The 23480-nt window shown below is 35.4% G+C and overlaps 1 protein-coding gene across 1 annotated transcript in view; it reads left to right on the top strand.

The window, feature by feature from the left end:
• Positions 1-22125, top strand: part of LOC148947261 (protein strawberry notch homolog 1-like) — a 90535-nt gene extending 68410 nt beyond the window's left edge. Inside the window, exons 18-21 of the mRNA XM_089096961.1 lie at positions 9933-10059; positions 17213-17369; positions 19596-19905; positions 21912-22125. Coding sequence (XP_088953087.1) covers positions 9933-10059; positions 17213-17369; positions 19596-19905; positions 21912-22003 — 686 coding nt within the window. The 3' untranslated portion in view covers positions 22004-22125. The remainder of the gene's footprint in view (positions 1-9932; positions 10060-17212; positions 17370-19595; positions 19906-21911) is intronic.
• The last annotated feature ends 1355 nt before the right edge of the window (positions 22126-23480 follow it).

Below are 23480 nucleotides of genomic sequence, written 5' to 3'. Positions count from 1 at the left end.
TAATGATTGGCCTATTAATTGTTAAAAGATCCATCATTTCAAGATTTTTTTTCACTGTAATTTTTATTTTCATTTTCAATGCTGTAAGAACTGGAAAATAATAAATTTGTAATATACGAGTAATTCGTTTTCAGTGAAGCACCAATCACGCAGAAGGCTTTAGGTTTTTACAGTTAAAGAAGGGGGCAGTATCCAAATTTTGCTTGTAGTGAAACTATATTTGTCTTGACCAATCTTGAAAAGAACTAATAAATTAAAATGAATATTTGATGCATAATGCTATTAATTGCTAAAAGCTCATCAGTTTAAAATTTTACTGTAATTTTAATATTTATTTTCAATAATAAGTACAAGAGAAAACATTTGTAATATAATTCGTTTTCAGTAATGCGCCAATGACGCAGTAGGTTTAGGCTTCTGCAGTGAGTCGATACCCAAACTCTTGTTTGTAGTTATTATTATTTGATTCAAACTTGATTTGCATATTCTTTTTAAGTTTCACTTCTTTTAAGATTTATTTATTCATTTACAATAATGGATATTGTATATTTGTTCGCATGGATTGTTATTTAATTTCACTTCTTTTTAAGTTTTATTTATACTTGAACAGCAAAATACTTGTTTTCTATTTAATATTGATTTTCATATTAAATCTAATCCTTAATTGCTTTAATATCTATTTATTCATTTATATTATTAATTGTTGTTTGTTTTTTGCTATGATTGTTTATTTATTTTATATTCGTTTTGGGTTTCATCTATTCTTTAATAGTAGTTTCTGGTCGATTTGAGTCTGAATTTTAACAGGTATCAGCATCACCTGAGCTTAAGATTAATATGGCCTTTACTTTTCTTTGAAAAACTTATTTTTCGGAAAGTTTTTTTAATCAATTTTTGTTCGTTTTTGATTGCAAAATGTTTCTAGTTTTTATGGCATAGGGGGGGGGGTATTTAATGTACGATTGTTCTTGACTTTAAAAAACAGATCTAGAACTTTCAATTTAAATCGAATGAGGTTTTTTTCAAAGTCTATACGATTACTTCTTTGATAAAAACCTTATATATGAACAATAGACAGCTTGCATAACTTGTGGACAGCGATGACAACAATGAATGGATTGAAAAAATAGCTCCAATAAGGTGGTTTAGACCATTTCACTTGCAGACACAAAGGGATCACGACTGTTTGGAATTGACCTTAATAGGATTTTGTGTGCCAAAGCAATTTTGCATCTATCACAGAGTATGTATTTTAACCTTATAATTGGATAATTATAATAGATTTCCTATGTGTTCTTCCCATACAAAACCCCTTTCCATAAGCTATAAACCCCCTTAATAAAATAGCTATCTCAAAATTTTGATTGGATGTGTTTGGGGGAATGATGGGCGTAGGGAGGGGGGCTAGTTGCCCTCCAATCACTTTCGACTATTAAAAAGGGCACTATCCCTTTGAATTTCCAATCGAATGAGCCTTTTTTGAAGTTTCTACCACAACGCCTTCTATAAAAAACCTTATATGCCCCTCGGGCATAACTTAACACCTGTGCCCCGAGGGTAGTGGGGGAGTGTCCTCCTTACAAACATATTTTCTATTCGTAAATCAACTACGCTTAACAAAATGGATATCTCAAATTTTGATTAGATGTATGTGGAGGAATAAGGGGTGGGGGGGGGGCTAGTTGCCCTCCAATCACTTTCGACTATTAAAAAGGGCACTAGACCTTTGAATTTCCAATTGAATGAGCCTGTTTTGAAGTTTCAACGACAACGCCTTCTATAAAAACCTTATATGGCCCCAGGGCATAACTTAAAACCCTTGCCCTGAGGGTTGTGGGGGATTGTCTTCCTCAAAAACATATTTTCTATCTGGAAATCAACTACGCTGAACAAAATGGCTATCTCAAATTTTGATTGGATGTGTTTGGGGGAATGATGGGTGTGGGGGGGGGGGGCTAGTTGCCCTCCAATCACTTTCGACTATAAAAAAGGGCACTAGCCCTTTGAATTTCCAATTGATTGAGCCTGTTTTGAAGTTTCTACGACAACGCCTTCTATAAAAATCGTATAAGCCCCCAGGGCATAACTTAAAACTCTTGCCCTGAGGGTTGTGGGGGAGTGTCCTCCTCAAAAATATATTTTCTATCTGGAAATCAACTACGCTGAACAAAATGGCCCAAATAACATCACTTTCGACTATTAAAAAGGGCACTAGCCCTTTGAATTTCTAATCGAATGAGCCTTTTTTGAAGTTTCTATGACAACGCCTTCTATAAAAACTCTATATATGCCCCCAGGGCATAACTTAAAACCCTTGCCCTGAGGATTTTGGGGGGATTGTCATCCTGAAAAACATATTTTCTATCTGGAAATCAACTACGCTGAACAAAATGGCTATCTCAAAATTTCGATTTAATGTGTTTGGGGGAATGGTGGGGGGGGGGGTAGTTGCCCTCCAATCACTTTCGACTATTAAAAAGGGCACTATCCCATTGAATGTCCAATTGAATGAGCCTTTTTTAAAGTTTCTAAGACAACGCCTTCTATAAAAACCTTATATGCCCCCCGGGCATAACTTAAAACCCTTGCCCTGAGGGTTTTGGGGGAGTGTCATTCTCAAAAACGTATTTTCTATCTGAAAACCAACTCTGTTGAGCAAAATTGCTATATCAAAAGCTTTATTGGAGGCATTGTGTGAAAGTCTATGCGTGGGATTGAAGAAGACGAGTTCCCCTCCAAAAACATTTGACTATTAAAAAGAGCAATAGACCTTTGAATTTAAAGTCGAATGAGCCTTTTTTGAAGTTTCTACGACGACGCCTTCTATAAAAAACTTATATGCCCCCAGGGCATATCTTAAAACCCTTGCCCTGAAGGTTGTGGGGGAGTGTCTTCCTCAAAAACATATTTTCTATCTGGAATTCAACTACGCTGAACAAAATGGCTATATCAAAGTTTTGATTGGATGTGTTTGGGGAAACGATGGGCGTGGGGGAGGGGGGGGGGCTAGTTGCACTCCAATCACTTTCGACTATTAAAAAAGGGCACTAGCCCTTTAATTTCCAATCGATTGAGTCTGTTTTGAAGTTTCTACGACAACGCCTTCTATAAAAACCTTATATGCCCCCAGGGCTTAACTTAAAACCCTTGCCCTGAGGGTTGTGGGGGAGTGTCCTCCCCAAAAAGATATTTTCTATCTGGAAATCAACTACGCTGAAGAAAATGACTATCTCAAAATTTTGATTGGATGTTTTTGGGCGAATGATGGGTCTGGGGGGGGGGGTCTATGGGCCTTCCAATCACTTTCGTATGTTAACAAGGACACGGGCTTTTTGATTTTTCAACTAAAAGAGCCAGATTTTCAGCGCTAATGACCACGTCAAATGTAAAAACCTTGTTCGCTCCCGGGATATAGCTTTCTATCATTGTTCTGGGGACGTATGGGGAGTGTACTCCTCAAAAATATATTTTCTATCCAGAAATCAACTACGCTGAACAAAATGGCTATCTCAAAATTTTGATTGGATGTGTTTGGGGAAATGATGGGCGTGGTGGGGGGATTTGGGCTAGTTACACTCCAATCACTTTCGACTATTAAAAAGGGCACTAGCCCTTTAATTTTCAATCGATTGCGCCTGTTTTGAAGTTTCTACGACAAAGCCTTCTATAAAAGCCTCATATGCCCCCAGGGCATAACTTAAAACCCTTGCCCTGAGGGTTGTGGGGGAGTGTCCTCCTCAAATATTTATTTTCTATCAGGAAATCAACTACGCTGAACAAAATGGCTATCTCAAAATTTTGATTGGATGTGTTTGGGGGAAGGATGGGCGTGGGGGGGGGGGGCTAGGTGCCCTCTAATAACTTTTGACTATTAAAAAGGGCACTAGAACTCTCGATTTATAAACGAATGAGCCCGCTTTGAAGTTTCTACGACACCCCTTCCATATGAAGTACCTCTGGAAAAAAATAATAATAATAAATAATAAAACATTGGAGCCGTATGGCCTTTACTATAGGCAACGCTACAGCGTCGCCTCTGATTTTGGGTAATTTTTAGATATTTTAATCGGAAAAATCTTTTAAGATGTTTCGAATCTGAGGTCTGACACTTAACATTTCTGGAAACATACAATATTTTTTTAATGAAGAATCTTCTCATGGACCTTTCACTTCTAAATAGAGTATGTAAAACCCATTTCGCAATATCGTTGAGTGGTTCTTCGCTTAAAAAAATAAATAAAAAATAAAAATAAAACCTTAAGTTTATTAAAAAAAAATGGGTACTTGTATGATATACCCCCCTGCAGCTCAAGTTGTTCATGCATTGACGCACTGTAAACCGGTGTTTTCGCTAGTTTCTTTTAACTTAGGGTGAGAAAAGACAAAGAGAATTGACAGTATAGATGGGAAATATATAATTCATCAGCATTCATTCCGCTTACATCTAAGTACACAGGCTGTGAAATAACTTGAAAAACCAGTTCCCATTGACAAGAATTGTCATGTTAAGTGGAAATCTTACTTTATAAGACTTGCTATGTTAAGCAGAAATTTTGTGTGAATAATTAGAGGCACTGGAATAGTCACTCGGATGCATTTGTGAGGCTCGGCCCTCAAAGAAAGATAAGTAATCTTTCTAATTATTATAACTATATTTCCGGATTAATTATGACTTCTGTTAATTTTTCTGAAACTCTACAAGAAATTAATCAAAAATTGAACGGAATAGAAATAGTTTCATCGCAGGTTCAAGAACTGAGAAACGACCTATCTGCTATTTCGTCGCGAATTGATTCGACAGTAGTCAAGTTCTCAGAGGATACGTCACAATTGAAGAAAGATTACCTAAGTTTGCAAGCTGAATTGTCGGATACTAACGTAAAATTGCAAAGACTAGAAAATGAGTCTAAAAAGTGTAATTTGGTCCTGTATAATTTCGATCCTACAAACAAAGGTTCTTTGTTACGAGAAGATGTAATGAGAGCACTCAACTTACATATGCCAAATTTAGGGCTGAAAATGATGGACATTAGAGACATTTTTTGGCTAAACGCTAAACAAGGCACGCGACCGGTGCTGGTTAAGTTTACAAGTGGTTACATTCGTGATACTATATTGCGTTCAAGTGCGCACCTGAAAAGGGCGGGTCTTGGTGTTAGTCCCGATTATACAAAGCGTGAATTGTCTATTCGTAACCACCTAAAGCCTTTTTTTGAACGGGCTAGAGGAGAAAATAGAGAAGCAAGACTAAGAGGGACAAAGTTATATATTGGTCAACAGTGTTTTACGTATAGCTTTGATAAGCAGTCTGTAGTTGAGGTTACGAATTCCCCTAATATAGAGCCATCAGCGAGTACCATGACCCATTTTAAGGAAAATTTTCGGCAAAAGTTTCTCCGTGAACCTGGGTCTTTATCAGTGCCACAAAAAAGTTTAGTAAAGAGTTTTGTTTCTGAAAATAATTGGTTGAACCTGGAAGAACCTTGCAATTCAAGATCGCGTTCTGGATCTTCATCCTCAATTCAATCTTTCTTTAGTGTAGTGGAGGAGCTTAGTAGTGATAACGAAATAAATGGGGTTAACAGTGAAACTCCTGTTATTAAAAAAGGCTCCACATCAACTTTTATCGGGCCTGTGGGGGCTCCCAAACGTAACAGCCAACAAATTATTAGCCCAGATGACCACCTAAGACAGAAGAGCAAGTCGGTTAGAGCTGACGACCCTAATAAAATGGAGCCTAGGCGGCTATTTAACTCGTCTCAACCCATTGGCTCAAATAGTGGATAGGATAAGCAGGGCCATGGCGCAATTTACGAGTGTCATTTAGCGCATTGGAATGTTCAGGGCTTTTCGTATCTTAAATTAGAGTGTCTTCTTAAATGTTGTGATTTTTCAGTTGTATCATTAGTAGAAACGTGGCTGGAAAAAGAGGAGAGAATAGAAGGTTTTTCCTATTTTGGATCACAAAGAGAGCGATCGCAGAATGGTAGAACTTATGGAGGAGTGGCATTATTGATAACGAATAGATGGCGAAATTTATCTCGGTTGAAAAGTGTTTCATGTAATCTAGTATGGGTGCGAGTACCTTTAGGTAGTAATTCGTTTATCTTTTGTTCAGTGTATTTACCGCCGGAAACTAGCACTTTTAGTGATGAGGATACCTGGGAGATATTAGAAAATGATATGGATCGTTTTTCAGAACAGTTTCCGTCCGATTATTTTCTTTTTCTAGGGGATTTTAACGGATATACAGGGGAGGATGAAGGAGCCCGTGAGGAGGAGGTGGGTCTCGAACTAGGAAAAACTAAGGGAGTTGATATGATTGAGCCGTCGGTTAGGAGGAGGATGAGTAAGGACGGTCATCGGAGAAAGAATAATTGGGGGAAAAAATTATTGGATTTTTGTGGTAAGCAGAATTTGGTTATTTTGAATGGGAGGACAGGGAAGGATAAAGGAGTGGGGGATTTTACATGTTTTTCGGGTAGATCTCCAAGTGTTATAGATTATGGGGTTGTTAGTCTGGGGCTTCTTTCTTGTTGTGTGGATTTTGAGGTGATGGCCCTTGCTGGGTCGGATCACGTGCCTATTAGGGTTGAATTAGGAGGGGAGGATGGGCTGAGAGCCGGAAAAAGAAGTTTGGGGCTAAGGGAAAGATGGGTAATGAGCTTGATTGGAGGGAAGGTTTAAGGTTTGATAATGATAGTGAGGAGAAGTTGAAAAAGGTACTAGTTGAAGATAGAGGGCTGGATTCATTTATTCAGAAGAGTGAGGATATGGCAAGGGAAGGGGATAGAGCAGGTTCTGTGGATTTTTTGTCGGGGGTTTTGAATAAGATTGGAACTAAGGTGGCATGCAGGAGAAAAAATGGTAGAAGTATTGGTTTGATGAGTTTTTTTTATAAGGATTGTGAGGAAAAGAAGAAGGAGGTTTTAGTAGCTTTTAGGTTGCTTAAGGCTAGTAGTACAGGTGATCTGGAAAATAATTTACAGGTTTTTAGGGACAAGCAAAGGGGATATAAAAGGCTACTTAAGTTGAAGAAGAGACGTTCTGAAGAGGAAGAGAGCCAAAACATACGGGAGAAATTTAGCGTGAATGATACAACGGAGTTCTGGAAGTTAATTAGGAAATCAACAGAAAATAGAAAGTTGACTGATTCAGTCCCTCACGCCGATACCTGGCCAGAATACTTAGAACAAAAATATAAAGAGATATACACCGAAGAGGACGAAGAGAGAGAGCTGATAAGGAGATGAATAGCTTAGAAGAAACAGCCGATTTTGAGTTGGATTCAGAGGATGCTAAACTACTGGAACCGGTTGGACAGGAGGAAATATGGCACGCCTTGAAAAGCATGAGAGGGAATGCAGCTCCGGGCATCGACGGAGTACCAACTAAGCTGCTGAAATGGTCAAGAGCATGGATACTGCCAGTGCTTGCATTGATATTCTCGGCAATTCTAAGTACACCTCTATGGCCAAGAAGTTGGCAGATATCGATTATGATCCCATTATTTAAGAAAGGAGAAAGAAACCTACACAAGAACTATAGGGGGATAAGTTTAGGAAGTTCTATCAGTAAGCTATTTTGTAGAGTCCTTTCTAGTAGGATGGATAAATGGTTGCATTATAAAGGTATATTAATTGAATGTCAGGCAGGGTTTAGGGAAAATTATAGTACAATTGATCAAATATTTTGTTTACAGGCTTTAGCTAGTAAATATACGAGGCATAGGAAAAATAGGCTATATACGGCGTTTTTGGACATTAGGGGAGCATTTGACGAAGTTTCAAGGGGTTTGTTGAAAGTGGTGTTTGTGAAATTAGGATTGCCAATTAGGTTAGTAGAAGTTATAATGAAAATGTATGAGGTGGTTAAAGTAGTAGTGAAGGTAGGCATTTCTTATTCTAGGCCAGTTTTAAGTAATGTAGGCCTCAAACAGGGATGCACTCTATCACCGCGTTTGTTTTCTCTTTTTACTAATGATATTGAGCAGTATTTTAGAAATAGAAATGCCCCTATGTTAAAATTAATGTCGCTGGAGCTGTTTTGTTTATTATTTGCAGATGACATAGTATTGCTTGTGAAATCGGCTCCGGATTTGCAAAAGATGTTAGAGATTTTGGATAGTTATCTGGAGAGTAAAAAATTAGTTTTAAATATGGAAAAATCAGGTATATTAGTTTTTGGAAATGATGAAAGGGAAAAGAATAAGTTTTATTTTAAAGGGAAAGAGATGAATGAAGTTAAGGATTATATTTATTTGGGATGTAAGTTCACAAGTTCAGGGAAATGGAGTGATCAGGTGCAAATAGCGAATTGGAAGGGTCAGAAGGCTTCATGGGCATTATTGAAGAGTCCCCTTAGGCATCTAGGACCGGCAGATATTAAGCTACAGAAGAGAATTTTTGAGATGAAGGTAGGCCCAGCATTGAGTTACGGTGGGGAAGTTTGGGGTTTTGAAAAAGGGGAAAAAATAGAGAGAATTTATTTAGGACATTTCAGGAGACTTTTAGGGCTAAGCGGGAAATTTAATAATCTGGTATTAAAGGGTGATCTAGGATTGTTTTCATTGAGAATAAAAAGATTGGTTAGAATGATAGGATACTGGGAAAAGGTGATTGGTTTACAGAATAATAGGTTAGTAAATGCAGCTTATCTGGAGGTGTTGAAGGATAGAAGGAAATGTTCATGGGCTTCCCAGGTGAAATCAATCTTAAATAGTTGTGGGTTATCAGGTGTTTGGAATGAAGGGAAGGGGATAGGGCTGGAAGTAGGAAATGTAGCAAAACTAGTAAAGGGAGTGCTTGAAGATCAGGAGATTCAGAAATGGCAGTGTGAGGTCGCAGCCTCGGTGTCCCTCGGCATTTACCGGCACTGGAAGGAGGTCTGGGGATATAATAATTATTTTAAAGCGGGTTTAAATATTGAAGAAATTAAGTGGTATATATCAGGGAGGGGTAATTTTCTAGCACTTGGAGAAAGGAGGAAATATTTAGGGAGGGTAAGGGTAAAGGAGGGTCCTTACTCATGCCCTATGTGCGGAGAAAATGGGGAGAATCTGCTTCACTTCATGGCCCTTTGTCCCGAATTACAGGATCTAAGGAAAAATTTATTTTTTGTTAATGTGGGGACAAGTGAGTGGTTGGTTTCAGTAATGGGATCAAAAAATTATGTGACAATAAGAATGATAGCAAAGTATATAAAATTGGGTATGTCACATAGAGGTAGATTTTTGTAAAAAGGGGTGGGGTGAGTCTGGAAAGTATTGTTGTATGTGTGTAAGTTGTTTTCTTGTTTGTTATTTTTGTAGTCATGGCCCTTGATTGATGTAACATACATCTATCTATTTATGTTAGTTTAATGATATCGTGTGCTTTATTATGTTTTTGTAATGTTTTGTAATTTTGCGTTGTTATTGTTATGTAGGCTACCATATTTTGCTATGAGTGTTATAATCATGTTATTATTTTGTGTGATTTTTCTTTTTTTGCCATGGCCCAAAGTGGCTTTTATTGCAATAAATATCTATCTATCTATCTATATTTGCACATTAGGGGGTGGGGGTAAAGTATTTGGACCTAATAAAAACATTCGGACCTAACCTAAATTGTAACTAACACATTTTGCATGCAGACCTGCATAAAGCCCAAATTTGTTTCCGAAGAATTATATTTTTTTATCGTACTTATTTTATTAGGATTAACCTAACTTCAATTTTTGAGCTGCAGGGGGTATATCATACAAGTACCAAAAGATGCATGTTTCATTAGCTGAGTTAAAGCTCGTTATTTACTGTTTTGTGCATTTAATGTTTCCTCAGCTCATAGAAGTATACTTAATAGCTTGTTGCAAATAATGACCTCTATCGTTGGTTGTCAATATTTTGATTCTAAATATATTGTTGATAATGTCGTTGCTATTATTTTTTTTAGGAGGTGAAGAAGTAAAGATCCTTGAATCCATTTGGTTTCTTTACACACATGCCACTGGTCGATCAAAAATTGTATTATATAAAGTCGAAGTTGAAAGAGGAATGACATGGCAAACGGCGTATTCTAGGTAATTTTATACGCAGTCTTGTCGTAAATATGTGTTTAGACTGGTTTGTCAAAAATTGTATTATATAAAGTCGAAGTTGAAAGAGGAATGACATGGCAAACGGCGTATTCTAGGTAATTTTATACTCAGTCTTGTCGTAAATATGTGTTTAGACGGGTTTGTCAAAAATTGTATTATATAAAGTCGAAGTTGAAAGAGGAATGACATGGCAAACGGCGTATTCTAGGTAATTTTATACGCAGTCTTGTCGTAAATATGCGTTTAGACGGGTTTGTCAAAAATTGTATTATATAAAGTCGAAGTTGAAAGAGGAATGACATGGCAAACGGCGTATTCTAGGTAATTTTATACTCAGTCTTGTCGTAAATATGTGTTTAGACGTGTTTGTCAAAAATTGTATTATATAAAGTCGAAGTTGAAAGAGGAATGACATGGCAAACGGCGTATTCTAGGTAATTTTATACGCAGTCTTGTCGTAAATATGTGTTTAGACGGGTTTGTCAAAAATTGTATTATATAAAGTCGAAGTTGAAAGAGGAATGACATGGCAAACGGCGTATTCTAGGTAATTTTATACTCAGTCTTGTAAATATGTGTTTAGACGGGTTTGTCAAAAATATTTCCCTCCAGGAAGCTTTACGAAAGACACTCTAAATTATTCAAAGTTGTTTTACTGTTTCTTTGCAATTATAGCAGCACGTTGTAATTGATTGGTCTATAGGATACTCCTCTTCTGCAATTGAGAACCACCAGTTTACCTGGCAACGTCAACTCTGTTTAGAATTTTCCTCAGAAAGAGATTATCTAGTAAACGTATGGGACTAGCACTTAAACATCACTGTACATAGTTTTATGAAATATGAAGCAAATTCGTTTAGTTATATGAAGCTTTAAAATAAATATCAAAAACATTTTTCGGCAATAAGAAGGGAGGTTCGTAATAGCTATTTAAGGAAGGGAGGTTCGGCAATAAGAAAATCTCAAGATTCTCCTTTTCACTATTGCCTCTAAAGTTTCTAGACTCGCCCTAAAGCTTGCCTGTTTTGTGTTGTTTTGAATTCTGTACCCCGAAATATTTCCCATTTCCAAACAAATTGCTACGTGTGAACCATTGCTACACGTAGCGGCACGTTGGAATTGATTGGTCTATAGGATACCCCTCCCGCCCCCACAATTATTGGTGAAAATCATGGTAGAATTTAATATATATTTTTTTTAATTTTGCTATATCCTTTATCTTCTAAATATAATATTTAGACAGGGACCATTTTCAACAGGGATATGTGCTCTCGGGAGTATGTCTGAAAAACCGCCGTTGCTTCTTTTTCCTCAGCCATATTTGCTCACAGTGATTGATTTATCAAAATAATAGTCAGTAGGCGCAATTGAGAACCACCAGTATACCTGGCCTCGTCATCTCTGGTTAGACTTATTGCCAAATTTCCTCAGAAAAAGATCAAAGCTTACTTATTCTTATAGAGTATGAGAGAGATGGAGGGAGGTTAAGGAAAGAGAGAGAGCAAACAACGGTAAAGTAAATTTACTCTACCATTGTTTTATTTTTTCAAGTCACATTCTTTCTCCAATCCAGAGTTTTTGCAATAAGGAGCAACCGTTTTGTGCCTACATTGCATAGTGCTGAAAAAGGAAATACATGGGATTGGGACAACCATGTGTTGACCTGGCCTTGTCGACTCTGGATAGACTCAGAGTCAAATTTTCTAAGAAGGTGGTTAAGGCATTCTTATGCTTATAGAGCAGTTTAAAGTTAGAGGAGGGAGAAGAGTAGTGAGAGAGAGAAAGAGAGACAGAGAGAATAAGTAATATTAAAGTAAAGTAAGTTTACTCACTTTTTTTTTCAAATCCAGAGATATTTACAACAAGTAGGAGTGGCCATTTTGTTTTCTACATAGCATAGTACTCAAAAAGTAAATAGATAGAATTGTGATAATCTTGGGTGAAGCTGGCCTTGTCAACTCTGGTAAAATTCAGTCAAAATTCCTAAGAAGGTGATTAAAATATACTTATGCTTAGAGAGCACGATAGAGATGGAAAGGAAGAAGAAGAGTGAGAGAGAATAGAAATAAGCAATAGTTAAGTAAGGGGAGTTTACTTTGCTATCGTTTTTCAAATCCAGAAGTATTTGCAACAAGAAGGAAGGGACCTTAGTCTCTATCTCTTAAATCTGCACCTGGAGTACTATGCCAAGTTTTCCAGAACCAAATTTCCAGATATTTAAAATAATTGTTTGACGAACAAGAATTTGAACAAGAGGTTCGGTAAATTTAGAATTTCAAGGAGTGTGAATTCCCTGAGCCCCCCCCTGTGTACACAACATATGAGAATTATAACTTTCTCATGTATTTGAGCATGCATCTAAGTAATTGCGCATGTCACGCAATAGTCTGTGTTGGAACCCTTGGTCCCAGTTTGTTCAGATAAATGTCCGTCCCAGATTCGTTTCTTTTGGCCCCTTAATTATTTTCCTTCCCCGAGTAATAATTATTAATTTTCCTTTTATTTTGTGGCGCCATTTTATGTCCTCCTAATTGCGTAGTTGGTTAATAGACCACGAGGTATTAAATTACGCAGTTAGGGAGGTTGACCAGTAACTTAGTAAGCCCTCGCATTGGCTGGAAAAATTCATTACCACCCTGTTACCCCGTCGCAGACACGCGGCTTGCGGAGCGGGCTGGAGGAAATAGTTCCGTTTAGAGTTCCTTTTGTAGCGTGTCTTGAATACAGTAAGAATTTTTACACTATATAATCTTTGACTTTTCAGCCTAGCTCGAGTCTAGAGAGATAGTTAGAAATATTACCGGTAACCCTTGGCCTTAAAAGTGGCCCCTGGTACCCCCGTACTTTCCCCCCGTATCTTACACCTCCAATAGTCTGCCATTTCAAATTTGAATATTGGAGGTCAAAATTCCGATACTGTCCATTTGTGGCTCTGAAACATGGGCACTTCTAAAGGCGGAGGAAGTAATGATAAATGGTTTCCACGGTAATTGTCTAAGGATGGTTTTAGATAATCCTCTAACTCACCGTATCAAACAATAAGCTGTACGAAAAATGCGGTTCAATCCCATTTTCTAAGGCTATGATGAAAGAAAGTTTGGCTTGCCCATGGGATGGATTGCTTTAGATTGTCCTTTTTGGCCATCTGTCTGGGACGAAACGGAGAAAATATATTCTTTTGTAGACGCAGAATTTTTTTTTAATTTGGGGATGTGCTTATGTTTATCTCATTCTACATACTTAGATGTATGAGAAGTACACAATTGCTCATGTATTTGAGTATGTATTTCAGTTTTTGAGTAATAAAGAATTTTAGGGAATTCTCCATGCTCAAATATATAAGCAAAAAACTGAAAGTATAAAAATTGTTGTAGACGCAAAATTTTGAATAAGTTTGTGGGTTTGCTTATGTTTATTCCATTCTACATACTTAGATGTATGAGAAGTACACAGTTGCTCATGTATTTTGGTTTTTGAGTCATAAACAATTTTAGTGCATTCTCCATGCTCAAATATATAAGCAACAAACTAAAAGTATATAAACTGTTGTAAATGCAAAATTTCGATTAAGTTTGTGGATTTGCATATGTTTGATATGGATTGCTTGTGTATTTGAGTATGTATTTCATTTTTGAGCAATAAACAATTTTAGTGCATTTTCCATGCTCAATTATATAAGCAACAAACTAAAAGTATATAAACTGCTGTAGATGCAGAATTTTGATTAAGTTTGTGGATTTGCTTATGTTTATCTCGTTCTACATACTTGGATGTATGAAAAATGCACAGTTGCTCATGTATTTGAGTATGTATTTCAGTTTTTGAGTAATAAACAATTTTAGTGCATTTTCCATTCTCAAATAAATTAGCAAAAAATTTAAAGTATATAAACTGTTGTAGATGCAGAATTTTGATTAAGTGTGTGGATTTGCTTTTGGTTATCTTTTTCTACATATTTGGATGTATGAGAAGTACACAGTTGCTCATGTATTTGAGTATCTATTTCAGATTTTGACCCATAAACAATTTTAGTGCATTTTCCATTCTCAAATAAATTAGCAAAAAATTTAAAGTATATAAACTGTTGTAGATGCAGAATTTTGATTAAGTGTGTGGATTTGCTTTTGGTTATCTTTCTACATATTTGGATGTATGAGAAGTACACAGTTGCTCATGTATTTGAGTATCTATTTCTGATTTTGAACAATAAACAATTTTAGTGCATTTTCCATGCTCAAATAAATTAGCAAAAAATTAAAAGTATATAAACTGTTGTAGATGCAGAATTTTGATCAAGTGTGTGGATTTGCTTTTGGTTATCTTATTCTACATACTTGGATGTATGAGAAGTACACAGTTGTTCATATATTTGAGTATATATTTCAATTTTTGAGCAATAAACAATTTTAGTGCATTCTCCATGCTCAAATATATAAGCAACAAACTAAAAGTATATAAACTGTTGTAAATACACAATTTTCATTAAGTTTGTTGATTTGCTTATGCTTGCCTTATTCTACATACTTGGATGTATGAAAAGTACACAGTTGCTTATGTATTTGAATATGTATTTTAGTTTTTGAGCTATAAACAACTTCAGTGCATTCTCAATGCTCAATTAAATGAGCAACAAACTGAAATTATATAAATCGAGCAACAAACTGAAAGCATATAAACTGCTGTAGACGTTGTAGATTAAGAATTTTTTAGACGCAGAATTTTGGTTAAATTTGTCGATATGCTTATGTTTATCTCATTCTACTTACTTGGATGTATGAGAAGTACACAGTTGTTCATTTATTTGAGTATGTATTTCCGTTTTTGAGCAATAAACAATTTTAGTGCATTTTCCATGCTTAGTTAAATGAGCAACAAACTATAAGTATATAAACTGTTGTAAATGCAGAATTATGATTAAGTTTGTTGATTTTGTTTTGCTTACCTTATTCTACATTCTTGGATGTATTAAAAGTACTCAGTTGCTCGTGTATTTGAGTACATATTTCAGTTTTGGAGCACTAAGCAAGTTTAGTGCATTCTCCTTGCTCAATTAAATGAGCAACAAACTAAAAGTATATAAATTGTTGTAGATGCAAAATTTTGATTAAGTTTGTGGATTTGCTTATGTTTATCTTATTCTACATACTTGGATGTATGAGAAGTACACATTTGCTTATGTATTTGAATATGTATTTTAGTTTTTGAGCTATAAACAACTTCAGTGCATTCTCAATGCTCAATTAAATGAGCAACAAACTGAAATTATATAAATCGAGCAACAAACTGAAAGCATATAAACTGCTGTAGACGTTGTAGATTAAGAATTTTTTAGACGCAGAATTTTGGTTAAATTTGTCGATATGCTTATGTTTATCTCATTCTACTTACTTGGATGTATGAGAAGTACACAGTTGTTCATTTATTTGAGTATGTATTTCCGTTTTTGAGCAATAAACAATTTTAGTGCATTTTCCATGCTTAATTAAATGAGCAACAAACTATAAGTATATAAACTGTTGTAAATGCAGAATTATGATTAAGTTTGTTGATTTTGTTTTGCTTACCTTATTCTACATTCTTGGATGTATTAAAAGTACTCAGTTGCTCGTGTATTTGAGTACATATTTCAGTTTTGGAGCACTAAGCAAGTTTAGTGCATTCTCCATGCTCAATTAAATGAGCAACAAACTAAAAGTATATAAATTGTTGTAGATGCAAAATTTTGATTAAGTTTGTGGATTTGCTTATGTTTATCTTATTCTACATACTTGGATGTATGAGAAGTACACATTTGCTTATGTATTTGAGTATTTATTTTAGTTTTTGAGCAATATTCAGTTTTAGTGCATTCTCCATGCTGAAATGTATGAGCAACAAATTGAAAGTATATAAACTGTTGTAGATGCAGAATTTGATCAAGTCTGTGGATTTGTTTATCAATCTGTTCTTATTGCTCAGGATCAAATATATTAAAAATCTACCGTTGCTTATATATTTAGCATGTATTTAAGCTATTAATCTATGTACAATTTCAGTTGATTTTCCATATTTAAAAACATAAGTAACATATAAAATTGTAAACACTGATGCAGAATTTTGATGAACTTTGTGAAATCCTGTATATTTATAAATCCGTTCTGATTATCCATGCCTAAATATATGAACAGTATATCGTTGCTTATATATTTGAGCATGTACTTGAGCTATTGAGCATTGTACAATTTTACTGCGTTCTCCATATTCAAATGCATGAGCAACAAAGTGAAAGTGCATATATTGTTGTAAATATATTTCCGTTTTTTTTCTTAATTCGTCGGAATTCAATGAGTTGAAGAGTAACAACATGTACTAAATAATCACTTTTAAAGTTGGACAGCTGTTAAGTTTGATCAGTTGCTAAGATGATGGGTCTTTAAGTTAGAAGGTACCTTTGTTTAATTTTGTCACTGTTTCAAGTAAAATATTGCTTTGGAATTTACATTATCAATTTGTTTTTAGAGTCTTAACCATACGTTCCATTTCTATTTATTTATTTTTATTTCTTTCTTTCTTCTTCTTTCTTTTCTTTTCTTTCTGATACAATACAACTCACTCATGAGGGATGCAGCATAACTTGAATGTATTGCTTAGTGATTTAAATTGTCGGGTACATTTTACGTATTCAGATTTTAACTATAGGTCCCATAACTTTCCATTTTTTTGTGTTTGTTTTTTTCTTCTCTAATTCTTACTTTCGTTTGATCTGTCTTTTATGCACAAAACAACTCGCGTGTGACCGATGCAGCATAAACTGAATTGTTTCCATCAAATGTAAACTGAGGAGTCAATTTGTTTTATTTGCTCTATTGATAGCTCTCACAGAGATTACAACATCGGTAGCTTCTCCCATTTAAAATTAGTTTCTCCTTAAAGTTCTATTTTTTCTCTATCGAAATTAAAAATAGATGTAATTTTTGCCTGCTCGACTGTTGCAAACCGTCTTAACGCATGAACGCACGGCAAAAAAAAAACATATGGAATACCATGCAAGATAGTTTAGTGAACCTTGGGAAACAACCAAGTTCAAATTTGTACCCCGCTGTTAATACCTCTTCATTTTTTCTCAGAGCCTTCACTTGATAATACTTATTTGTAGGTACGAGATAATGAGTGACAATCATGAAGGATTTTATATACTGAAAGAGCCTCGTCAGGGTAGTCGATATGGGCCAATTCTGGCAACCAGGAGCTCCACAAGAAAGCAGAGTGTTGATGCATCGTTTGTTATCATAAGACCTAGCACTGGATACCAGGTTTGTTTATCTATTTCTGATTTGTAAGATTTCTTTAGGCAAAATTCCTTAGTTGGCCCGTTGGAGAAGAATTGAGGGTCGGACATCTAATCCAAAGCCTATAACATCATTGTAAATTGCCAAGTTCCTTGTTTTTTGGTCTTGTGATTGGCACCGTTTTTTTTTAATCTTGTCAGGGTAAGAATCAAAAAAGGAAATGTACAACAAAACGTAGACTAATAAATGATTTAAGTAGGAATCAAGTTAATGGGTGATGCAATTGGTGATGCCGTTTATCCGTCAGCAAGATAAAAATAATTCCAGGCGCAAATATTTTAGAATAATTTTGAAGGAACTTCAATTCGAACACACTGAGGAAGGCATGAACAAAAAATAATAATAAAAAAGACTTTCAATTTGAAGGTAAAATTCGCTGACACTTAAATAGACTAAACCTACACCTGTTATAGAATGTATGCGGGTGAAACTTTTCTAAGGGTTATAAGAGGAATTGCACAGTAGAATGCGTAAGTATTTATACGGTTGTTTTGCATTGAGGGCAATAATGAGAGAAAGGCTGGAAATAACACATATTATTATTGGAAGACAAATCATTTTCCATGGGTATTTTGAGCTTGGCTTAAAATTAAGATAAACTGTGATTATGGGGACGCGGGAAAATCTCATAGTCCTTGCCCCATGAGTTACAAGGGGATCGCGGGATTTCGTTTAAAGGTTGGAGAAGGAGTGTGCTCCTTTGAAAATCTTGATTCTCATGTTCAATTGGCTTAAGGCACTTGTTTTATTGTTTAAAGTTGGATGAGAGGGGAATTATTTGGCGAACCCAAATTTTTTATTACTTAATAGTTTTTTTTGCTATTTTGATGAAAAGAAAACCTAACAGTTGTAAAAAGTACTGTTACTTCTTTAATTGGGGTTAGTCTGACACATTGTTTGTTGTACCACTTACTGATTGGCAACAAATGTTTTTGTCTTGAATCAGTATATTTTTATTTCTTTATTATAGCCTGTAAAATTAATAGTCACTTTTAAAAATGTTGAGTGGAATCATGAACAATTAGAACCTAAAATGGTTTATTCTTTTTTCTAAGCCATACGAGTTATCTCTTCTTCTTTTTCTTCTTCATTAATCGTGTGGATTGACTGTTACTTTAATGCAGATTTGAAGAACGCTATGATTGGTAGCATTTTTATTTCTCACTGCGAAATAATGTTACAATTGTGAAGGGCTAAGCTTTGAAAAAGGTTTCGTTCCTAAAAGAAAAACAGTACCTACAACACGTTCACTAGGTCCATTACAAAAATATGACTACTTTTTAATTTTTGGGAGGCAAAGCCAACTTTCCAAAAGCAAAGAAATTAAAGTAACGACCCAACCCTTGACTAGGGAATGAATGGCTAGACAAAAGAGGGTAGAAATAAATGTGGTGCTCCAAAAGACACTAAACTTGCTGCCCTATTGTTTTATCTGTCAATAACTATGTTTTGTGTGACAACACTGACGAAACACTGACAAAACTGACGAAAGTTGTATTTCTTTCAAATGTCTTTTTCAGAGGACCGTAGGAAGAAAAGAAATTTAGGAGAGAAAAACTTACTTTTGATTGTTGTCTAATCATTATTATCGCTACCAAATTGAGGTAGTTAATTAGTGATTGTAAGATAGTCAATGCAAGCAAGTTTTTTTTTTCCAAATTTAGTTGTTATCAGAAAAATGTGTTTTGAGTCCAGACAGTTTTGAATGTGGTTATTTCTTCTTTATGTCAATGGCAATCAAACTTGTTGACTGACTGCTAATTTTCTTCCTTTTTTTTTTAGTAAAACCGTGCCTAAGATTTTATCTAAAAGATCTTTGGAAAATTAAAAAAAAGTGTTGTCCAAAAACAAAATTTTCCACCTTCACTTCACTCGACAGTGCTTTTTTTTACTTGCATATAATTTGTTTGAGAGTATAACCGATTTACAACACCGGTATCGACAGGCTCGTGCCGATGATGCGAAATAATACTGAGATAAACGTTACGAGGAGTAGCATCTAAGTGCTATCTATAAAAAGACCCCCTCCCAGGCGGACGCGTTACGTTCAACAGACAATCCCCACATCCACATAGAAAGTCCGTGAAAAAAAAAAAAAAAATAAAGTTAACAAAACTCCCGATATTTAGTATCGGAAATGCACATTTTATTTTTCTTGTAATTTTTTCTATTCACTGACGTTTATTTCAGAGTAAAACAGTGCCACTAGCCGATTTGAAACGACGATATCGTCAGGTTCATGCCGATGAAGCTAGAGAACACTGGGAGAAACACTACGAGCATTCTCAGGAAAATTGCATTCATGTCTATTGGACTGGTCGATGTCGAAAGAAGCTTATTACGGGTGATTGCACTTTGGGCAAGCGTCGTTGTAACTATTGGATGCTTACAGGGAGTATTATGGCTGTTTGGCCGAAGTTAGAGTCTATAGCACAAGCCACCCAGCAGAGTCAGTTGCTTCAAGTAGTTCGAATGAAGACAAAAACTCAAAAAGTTGTTGGTAGGTATCTTTAGTCAAAACTTTTTGAAGGGTATTCTTAAATGGCAAAGTCTAATGTTAATGACACATATAATTGAGAAAGGTGTATATGCCAAAAGTTTGAAATTGTGGATTTCGTTGCATGTCAAAACAGCCTCTTGGGGGGGGGGGGATCTTGACACCGAGCTAGGGTGGACTAGAAATTATAAAGCTGGATTTTTTCAAAATATATCATTCAAGAAAAGCATACTTTTTTATTTTTATTCTACTTAGAGGGGGTCGATGAGACTGTTTATTAAGGCTAAGAGTCCCATTGGCTATGTGTGTAGTCTGGTTCAAGCTCAGTAAGTGTGACACTTAAGATGTCAAGTTATGAATTAATGGTTTTCTACAATGGATTTCGAGACAAGAGCCAGTTTTAAATAAGCCTATAACAGGCTTGCAAATCTCCCACCTCCTAGTTGCTAATAAGTGAGTGCTTGATTTCTATAAATGTACCATATTGTGTACTGCAATAGTGGGAAAAATGGCAGATAACAATACATTTAGCTCCTAAAACACTTATAATACATAAGAGGTGCTAACAATGTACTCCCTCTGCAGCGCAAACTAGGAGTGTTTTGATTTTGGTTAGTTTTATTGCGATATTGGCCTCAGACTTGTGATTAGCAAGATCAGAAATACTTATAAACCAATTTTGATGGAAATAAAAAATAATTCGGGGAATGTAAAATGAACTTGTTCTGATTTTTTGCATCTTCGTTACAAAATTAGCCTCAGACGTGTAATCAGCTACCTTAGAAACTTTTAAAAAGCGTATCTGGTGGATCGAATATGGGGCAGGAAGGCTAGAGGAGGCGCTGATCTTTGGTTCCTTCTGCCATAGAAATTGAAAACCTTCCTATGATTCTGATTGCAAAAACATACAAAATGTTCTCTTGTGCAGAAAAAGCGGAGGGGTTTGAAGTGGGATCTGGGAAACGGGCCCAGGGGACCTGCTTGGTGCTTATTGATCATACAGGTTGCAAGTTGTTATAGGACTGATTTAAACAGGGTAAAAAATATTCACCTATTTCTGCTGAAGTGTATCAATGAAGCTTCTGTTTGATTGTTTGTATTATTTGTGGACCTTTTCTTTGGGGATTTACTTATTATGTTACCTCAGGGTCATATTATTGGAACTTTTGATTGTTTTTAGTAAATTGGCTGTCTTAAAACTTTAATGTAAAGGACGGGAGGGGGTACATGGGGGGGGGGAGTCAGGCTGTCCTCTGCTTGGTTTTTGTCCTGGAAAGAGGAATCAGACCTCTGAATTTTTTATGGATTGAGCCAGTCTTTGGCTTTCTAACGACCATCCATTCTATATGATGACTCATGGGAAGAAAAAAATAATACGTAGTAAGCTCAAAGCTGTGGTTTGCTCCGTTTTTTCTAGATAAATAGATAAATATCGATCTTGTTAAGGTAATATTAGGTCTTATGAAGCTATTGTGTTGACTATTATCCTCCTCATCCGTTTTCTCTTTCTCTCAAACTTTCCAGATCTTTTTGTTTTACTTGACGTTTCCCTGAAGTCTTAACTTTTCTCGCCTTGTCAAATTTAATTTCCCCGACAGTTGGAACCGAGTAATATAAGATCTTAAATTTGTCCCAAAAACACTTGCTGTTTTTGGTTTAATTGGTTAGAACAAATTTAGTACAAAATAATCTCGCTAAGCTACAGATAGTGTTCTTATCCTTCTCGAACTTTGACTCCACCTTCCCATTGTATTACATATGTTAATTCATCTAATGATTTTTGCCTGTTGTTTTTTATTTATCTTTTTTTTTTCTTCTCTCTTTATTTCTCTCTCTATCTCTATCTCTTTTTTTGTTTCTTTCATTCCTTTTTTCTCTCTTTTTTCCTTTCCCATCTCTCTATCGAACCCCATTAATGTGATATAATGTCCTTGGTCTGTAAGTTATGCCATGCCTAACAATTTTAGAAAGTTCGGCGACAAGTTAACCATGTTCTTTTTCTGTTTTAGGCACTCTGGTTCCGAGGAATGCTGTATCGTTTCTTATAGAGAGGCTTAAGGAGGGTGCATTGTCAACGGGAACAGATTCCTATTCCATTTAGTTTCCTCAAAATATGTGTAGCGCTGTGATTTCATGTCATTTCTCATGCTAATGTGTTTATAGTATTCCAACATGGTATAATACCGAATAAAGAACGATTTTACAATAATCTGTTGATAGTTCTTTAGTAGTTGAAGCCCCATAACTCCGGTCAGTGGCTGGTTCAGCTTTAATCTTGGCTTTCCTAATTTTCAATTAATTATTGGCTAACGGTGGTTTCTGCCCATGTTGCCTCGCTCTGTCAAAACTAGTCATCGAATACTTCAAGTGGTCTAAAATGTTTTTAAAAATATTTTCAGTATATGCCACGACTATGTACGATAAATGAGACACGATAAGATAACTTCTAATGGACCATCAAAAGCCCATACGCATTTTGGAGTAAAATAAACAGGTTTTGACATCATAAACATTACAATGTTTAAAATAAGAATCGTATAAATTTAGCTTAAGAATACATTAACACAAATGGTACTGTCTGAATCTATTCATTGATTATTAGTTAAAACTAGGACTTTTAACATTGGAAGCTCCACTTTAGTTGTATACAATGTACTAAAGTACTAAAGTTATACAATGTACGCTACTTTTATGTTGCTAAATTTGTGATTTTAGACTTTGTGACTTGTGACTTTTAGACTTAGGCTTAGAATTTGTGGCTTCTCTCGTCAAGCAGAATAATAGATATATTTGTAAAATATGTGTTGTTCAACGGCTTTTTATTATTTAAACCAAAGAGTTGGGTTACTTACAAGGGTTGAAACTGGAGCTAGTGCCGACAAAACGAAAGTGGCCAACACCTTCTAGCGTTTGGTGTGTCTAGGCATTTTATGAATGTATTAGCAAGGCAAAATAAGTTTATTTGGCAAAATTAGTTTAGAAGTAAGTGCCTGATCTCAGTTAAAAAAAAAAAAAAACACTATTAAAAAGCTTGTAAAAATAACATGAAACGTCAAACGTTAGATGACATAGTGATTTTTCGGTGACACTAGCGCTAGTTTTGTAACTGACAAGTTACACTTTTGTAAGTTATTAATGTACTTCCCCTTAGATTAGAAATTTCCGGAATCTTATTTTTGTCAGGTTCTGTCACATTTGTGGCCGTCAAAAGTCCAGGGCAACGCGATTGACAAAGATCTGAGTGGTCAAGTCATACAATTCATCAACTATACAAAACGAGCAAAAGAGTAAAATGACAAAGAAGAAGCATTGCTAGTTGCATTTCTAACATACATATTAGTAATATTATTAGGAAATTCTTTAGGTTATTTTTCTTTTTGTTTACAGAGAGTATGTACATGCATTTTTTACTAGTGTTGGTCAAATAGCCTTCTAATAGCCTATTTTCAGTTGGTTTGTTAATTTGCACAAATTTTTTCTATTTAGTGCTTATTCTTTTTCTTGAAGCGTTTCTCTTTTTTTTAAAGGGCGTGTTTGAAAAAAACAATCGGAACCATAGTAAAAAAAAAAAAAAAAAA

Source organism: Artemia sp. Qi Xiang Cuo, chromosome 11, assembly GCF_049724085.1.
Source record: "Artemia sp. Qi Xiang Cuo chromosome 11, ASM4972408v1, whole genome shotgun sequence".
NCBI lineage: Eukaryota > Metazoa > Arthropoda > Branchiopoda > Anostraca > Artemiidae > Artemia > Artemia sp. Qi Xiang Cuo.
Note: the sequence above shows the minus strand (reverse complement) of the source record. Positions and strands in the feature narration are given on the sequence as shown.